At 42.7% G+C, this 6,073-nt stretch overlaps 1 protein-coding gene across 1 annotated transcript; it reads left to right on the forward strand.

The window, feature by feature from the left end:
- Window positions 1-231: 231 nt before the first annotated feature.
- LOC125840547 (uncharacterized) lies at window positions 232-3,254 on the forward strand. Its single transcript, XM_049519519.1, has 3 exons — window positions 232-614; window positions 674-1,341; window positions 1,531-3,254. Exons 1-3 carry the CDS (start codon window positions 232-234, stop codon window positions 3,252-3,254), a joined length of 2,775 nt encoding a protein of 924 aa, XP_049375476.1.
- The last annotated feature ends 2,819 nt before the right edge of the window (window positions 3,255-6,073 follow it).

The following is a 6,073-nucleotide window of genomic DNA, read 5'->3' on the forward strand; positions in this document are numbered from 1 at the left end:
AGGCCTACGTCAGGCAAAAAGAGGTTCTATGTTAGGACGCATTTTGAATGTCACCGAATTGGCGTATATATGTGTTATATCAACTTATTTGTTAGGGCTATCAATATTTCCCAAACTAACATAGTTTTATTTTTCTTTGTTTTCCTTTCTTTATTTATCCACACAAGTACGTTGATTTGTGTCGCTTGCAAACTGGCTGACTCACGATACAACCTTCGAACAAAGAGAAAGATGACTGATAAAGACGACTTCAATGCTGCTGCAAACATAATGATACCTATTGAGAACCCCGAAGGTTCTCGAAACATGATGGACATCCAAAATGAAGAGAAAATGGCTCACATGGAGCAAGAACTCGAGATCTTGAGGGAAGAATTATGCCAAGTGCGAGACTTGGCCAAACTATCGGCTACCACTTTCCCTACTTTCAAGATGCCTATCTATTTTGCAAAAGCTGACTTGCCAAATCAGCCAGAACAAACTCAACGCGCTCCTACTCACGGTCAAGTACCACCAGCTTCTCCAACCGCACTCAGGACCGTTCCCGACCTTTCCAACCGCGACCCTACCATACCTACAATGCAGCAGATACTTGGGGCACATGTCACCACTCTGTATGAGCCACATGTTCCACCCGTATATGCCGCTGGGGATCCAACCTTCACTATGCCAGCTGTGGTAATGTCCCATATGAGGTCGATCAATATGAAGAAATGGAAAAAGATGCTCGGTTGAAAGAAGATGCGTCGATAAATGCCCAGCTTCAGGGTCTAAGAAAAGCATTGAAAAGCTTAGAAGTCACTAGAGGGACAGAGAGTCTGGATTATGATGACTTGTGCATCCATCCAGACATTGACCTGTCGGTAGGGTACAAACCACCGATGTTTGACATGTTTGATGGAAAGGGTGATCCTCACGCACATATAAGGGCATATTGTGACAAGTTAGTCGGTGTAGGGAGAAATGAGAAGTTGAGGATGAAGTTGTTCATTCGGAGTCTGTCTGGAGAAGCATTAACCTGGTATAACCTCCAAGACCCTCGCAAATGGCGTGACTGGCAGGAAATGGCCGAGGACTTCATGACTCGTTTCAGATTCAATACTGAAATTACTGCTGATAGATTCTCATTGGCCAATACACAGAAGAAGCCATCTGAGAATTTCCAGGAATATGCACGACGTTGGAGAACTGAGGCCGCGAGGGTGCAACCACCACTAGATGAGAGTGAGCTCTCGAAGTACTTTATTCGAGTTCAAGAAGGTATCTACTTTGACAAGATGATGTCAATGATGGGTCAGAAGTTTGCAGAGTTGGTCAAGATGGGAGACTTTATAGAAGAAGGTGTTAAATCTAGGAAGATTTAGTCTATGGTCGCATTGCAAGCTGCAAGTAAGGCTATACAATCGGGTTCCATTGGCGGCATCAAAAAGAAAAGGGATGATGTTTCAGCTGTCACTTACCAACCAGGAGGACCATCTCACTGATACCCCAATAATCCCCAAATCGCTACGAATACTTCATACATCCCAGTGTATAATACCCAACCACACTATAACCCACCCCGAGCACCAGCATACCAAAACCCTCCAAGACCATATGTCCCTGTCCAAGCACCAATTCAGCAAAATAGACCAGCATATGCACCGAGACCACATCCAAATCCTGAAGCTAGAAATGCTCGCGCTTACACACCGATTGCTGAACCCTATGCTCAATTGTTTGAGAGGTTGAGGACAACGGGAGTGCTGCAACCAGTTGAAGGAAAACTTCCTGATCCAATCCCTTGTAATTTTGATAACAACAAGAGATGTGCTTACCACTCGGGAGTCCAGGGACACGACACAGAAAATTATTATGGTTTGAAGAACCAGATCGAGTCTTTGATCAGGAGAGGAGTAATCAAATGCATTTTGGCACCTCCCAATGTGAACAACAATCCCTTGCCAAACCATGGGAATTGGGAAGTCAACATAGTTACTCTGGATGACGAATATGGGACCCCCGACTATCCAAACATAGATGAAACGGATGCCATGACATCTTCGGCGCAACCTGTTATCACTGTTCAACTAAGGGAACCTCTAACTGTCCAAACATATCTCCCAAGAGTTGTAGTGACCACTCTAATTGCTAAGAAGCCTGAGTATGACACAAAAGCAGTCCCTTGGGACTATCGAGCATGTGTCAAGGGCAAGATGATCGACACTGTCGTGGATCAAGGGATGACTAGGTCGGGGAGGTGTTATGCCCCAGAGGACCTAAATCAAAGAGTTCTCGGAAACGAACAGAATCCAAAGAAGAATATTACCGATGCTGAAGCCGCAGAGTTTTGGAAAAAGATGCAGTCTAAAGACTATTCGGTTGAAGAACAGTTGAAAAAGACGCCAGCCTACATATCCATTTGGTCTTTGCTTATGAGTTCTGAAGCTCATAGGAATGCTTTGATGGAGGTGTTAAGTGGAGTGATAATTCCAAAAGAGACCACAAGTGAGACCTTAGCTGCAACGATTGGAAGAATAGTGGAAGCTAACAAGATTTCTTTCCATGATGATGAGTTGCCCGCAGAAGGGACTGGGCACAACAAAGCGCTTCACATCGCAGTCAAATGTTGTGATAAGATTGTGACTCGAGTTTTAATTGATGGTGGCTCTGGATGCAACATCTGTCCTTTCACCACAATGAGAAATTTAGGTGTTAATATAGGAGAGATAAAGGAAAGTCGTGTGAAAGTTAGAGCCTTTGATGAAGCGCAAAGAAGTGTCATCGGAGAGATACATCTCACATTGCAAGTGGGGCCGGCTGAATTCCCCATTCTATTACAAGTGATAGATGTATCATCCAACTACAACCTGTTGTTAGGAAGACCATGGGTTCACATGGCAAGAGCGGTTCCTTCTACTCTTCATCAATGTGTAAAGTGTGAGTGGGGTCACACAGAAACTACCATCCACGGAGAACTCAGTCACCCCATTCATTCTGTTAATTCTACCCCTATCACCGACGAGTTAGACGAAGCCACTTTTCAAACTTTGGAAATCATGCAAGCTATAAGGGTCAATGAGGGAGCAGAGCCCGAAGATACCAAGTTGTCAAGTGCAGCGAAAATGGTTGCGTCAGAAATGTTGAAGTATGGATATCAGCCTAAGAATGGACTTGGACCTAAGTCCAATGGCATAGTTGAGCCGATCCAGTTGAACCATCAGAGAGGCACCAATGGACTCGGATACGAGCCTGCCTTTGGAAGATTCCACTAGGAGGCGACCGATACCATTTTCGTACCAGAACAATTTTCTATTCCAGATCAAGCTGGTGTTGACGACATCATAGAAGGAATAGGCAATTTTTTCGTGGCCATGGCTGGAGAAGAGGAAGGGATAAATCTCAATAAGTTGACCATCCATGATGCCGAACATGGAGAAATCTTGCAGAATTGGACCACCAGCCCATCCCTGTTTCAACTAGAGTCCTGGTAGTGTGGAAAAGTAGTATTAATTTTAAAAATTCGCATGATCAAATTGGGGCTTGAATCATGCCCAATCTTTTGTTGTTTGCCTCTTCTAAAAGCTAGAATGCTCTGAAAGAAGAGTCTTTATTTTCTTTTCTTTTTTAAATCTCGTTATTTTAAATATTTATTTATTTTTACTTACCTTTTACACTTTTCAGCACTCATATTAATAAAAATCTTCGTTCAACGGTTATGACATGTAATAAATCCACCGAGCAAGATGAAAATGATGAACAAGATCACGAAGAGTATGATGAAAGCATGATGCCTGAAAATCTGCCACACGAGATTGAGCAGGTTGAAAGTCAGAAGAAACCCAATATGGATGAAACAGAGGTTGTCAACTTAAGAGATGAGGAAATCGTGAAGGAGACACGAGTCAACATACATTTGGACGCTGAAAGAAAGCAAGAGTTAATAGAATTGCTTAAGTAATATGTTGACATATTTTCTTGGTCTTATGATGACATGCCAGGATTAAGCACCGATATTGTCTCGCACAAATTACCGACTGATCCAATTTGTCTACTTGTAAAACAAAAGACAAGAAAATTCAAGCTAGATTTGAGCTTAAGGATCAAAGAGGAGGTAACTAAGCAAATTGAGGCGAACATTGTAAGGGTCACAAATTACCCCACATGGTTAGCCAATATTATGCCTATGCCCAAAAAAGATGGAAATATCAGAATATGTGTGGACTATCGAGATCTCAACAGGGCCAGTCCTAAGGATGATTTCCCTCTTCCAAACATTCATATACTCATCGATAATTGTGCAAAACCTGAGTTACAATCATTTGTCGATTGCTTTGCGGGATATCACCAAATCCTGATGGATGAAGATGATGCAAAGAAGACGGCGTTTATCACTCCATAGGGAGTGTATTGCTATAGAGTAATGCCATTTGGTCTCAAAAATGCCGGTGGAACCTACATGAGGGCCATGGCTACCCTTTTTTACGATATGATCCACAAGGAAATTGAAGTGTACGTGGATGATGTCGTTATCAAATCCAAAAGAAGTTCAGACCACCTGGATGACTTACGAAAGTTCTTTGAGAGGTTGCATAAGTATAATCTGAAGTTGAATCCAGCAAAGTGTGCATTTGGAGTACCCGCGGGAAAACTATTGGGATTCATCGTTAGCAGGAAAGGTATAGAGTTGGATCCATCAAAGATAAAGGCAATCCAAGAGCTACCTACACCCAAGACCAGGAAAGACGTGATGAGTTTCTTGGGAAGATTGAATTACATCAGTCGGTTCATAGCTCAATCTACAGTGATCTGCGAACCCATATTCAAGCTACTGAAGAAGGATGCTGCCACAAAATGGATAGAGGAATGCCAAAAGGCTTTCGATAGAATCAAAGAATACTTGTCCAACCCACCAGTATTGGTCCCACCAGAGCCTGGAAATCCATTGTTATTGTATCTATCTATCATGGATAATGCATTTGTATGTGTATTGGGGTAGCATGATGAGACAAGTAGAAGAGAGCAAGCTATTTACTATTTGAGCAAGAAGTTCACACCATACGAGGCAAGATACACGTTGTTGGAGCGAACATGTTGCGCTTTGACTTGGATTGCGCAAACATTTAGGCATTACCTGTCTGCATACACCACGTACTTGATCTCAAGAATGGATCCACTAAAGTACATCTTTCAGAAGCCCATGCCTACGGGTAAACTGGCGAAGTGGCAGATTTTGTTGAGTGAGTTTGATATCGTGTATGTGACACAGAAAGCTATCAAAGGACAAGCCCTGATTGATCACCTCGCAGAAAACTCGGTGGACCAGGATTACAAGCCATTCACGACCTACTACCCTGATGAAGAGGTTTTGTTTGTAGGAGAAGACATATCAGAGTCATATGATGGATGGAGAATGTTCTTTGATGGAGCATCAAACTCTATTGAAGTTGGAATAGGAGCCGTCCTAATTTCAGAAACAGGTTAGTATTACCCGATCTCAGCCAAGATCAGGTTTTATTGTACCAACAACATGGCGAAATATGAAGCTTGTATTCTTGGACTCAGGATGGCCATCGACATGAACATCAAAGAACTCTTGGTGATAGGAGATTCCGACTTATTGGTTCACCAGGTACAAGGAGAATGGACCTCTAAAAATGTCAAGATCCTGCCTTATCTGCATTGCATTAAAGATTGAGTAGGAGATTCACAAGGATTGAGTTCAAGCATGCCCCTCGAGCTCAAAATGAGTTTGCCGATGCTTTGGCAACATTGTCCTCAATGATTCAACACCCAGACAAGAATTACATCGACCTATCGATATAGAAATACATGATCAACATGCATACTGTTTCCATGTAGATGAGGAACTGGATGGAAAACCCTGGTACTATGACATCAGGAGATTGATAGAAGCACAAGAATATCCTGAAAATTCCACAAGCAACCAGAAGCGGACTTTGAGGAGGATGGCCAATCATTTCTTTCTTAACGGAGAAATCCTGTATAGGAGAACTTCAGATTTAGGATTGCTGAGGTGCGTCGACGCCGCAGAAGCGACAAGGCTTTTGGAAGAAATACATGCCGGAACATG

This window comes from Solanum verrucosum, unplaced genomic scaffold (genome assembly GCF_900185275.1).
Source record: "Solanum verrucosum unplaced genomic scaffold, falcon-dt-bn FXZP01000181.1, whole genome shotgun sequence".
Taxonomy (NCBI): Eukaryota; Viridiplantae; Streptophyta; class Magnoliopsida; order Solanales; family Solanaceae; genus Solanum; species Solanum verrucosum.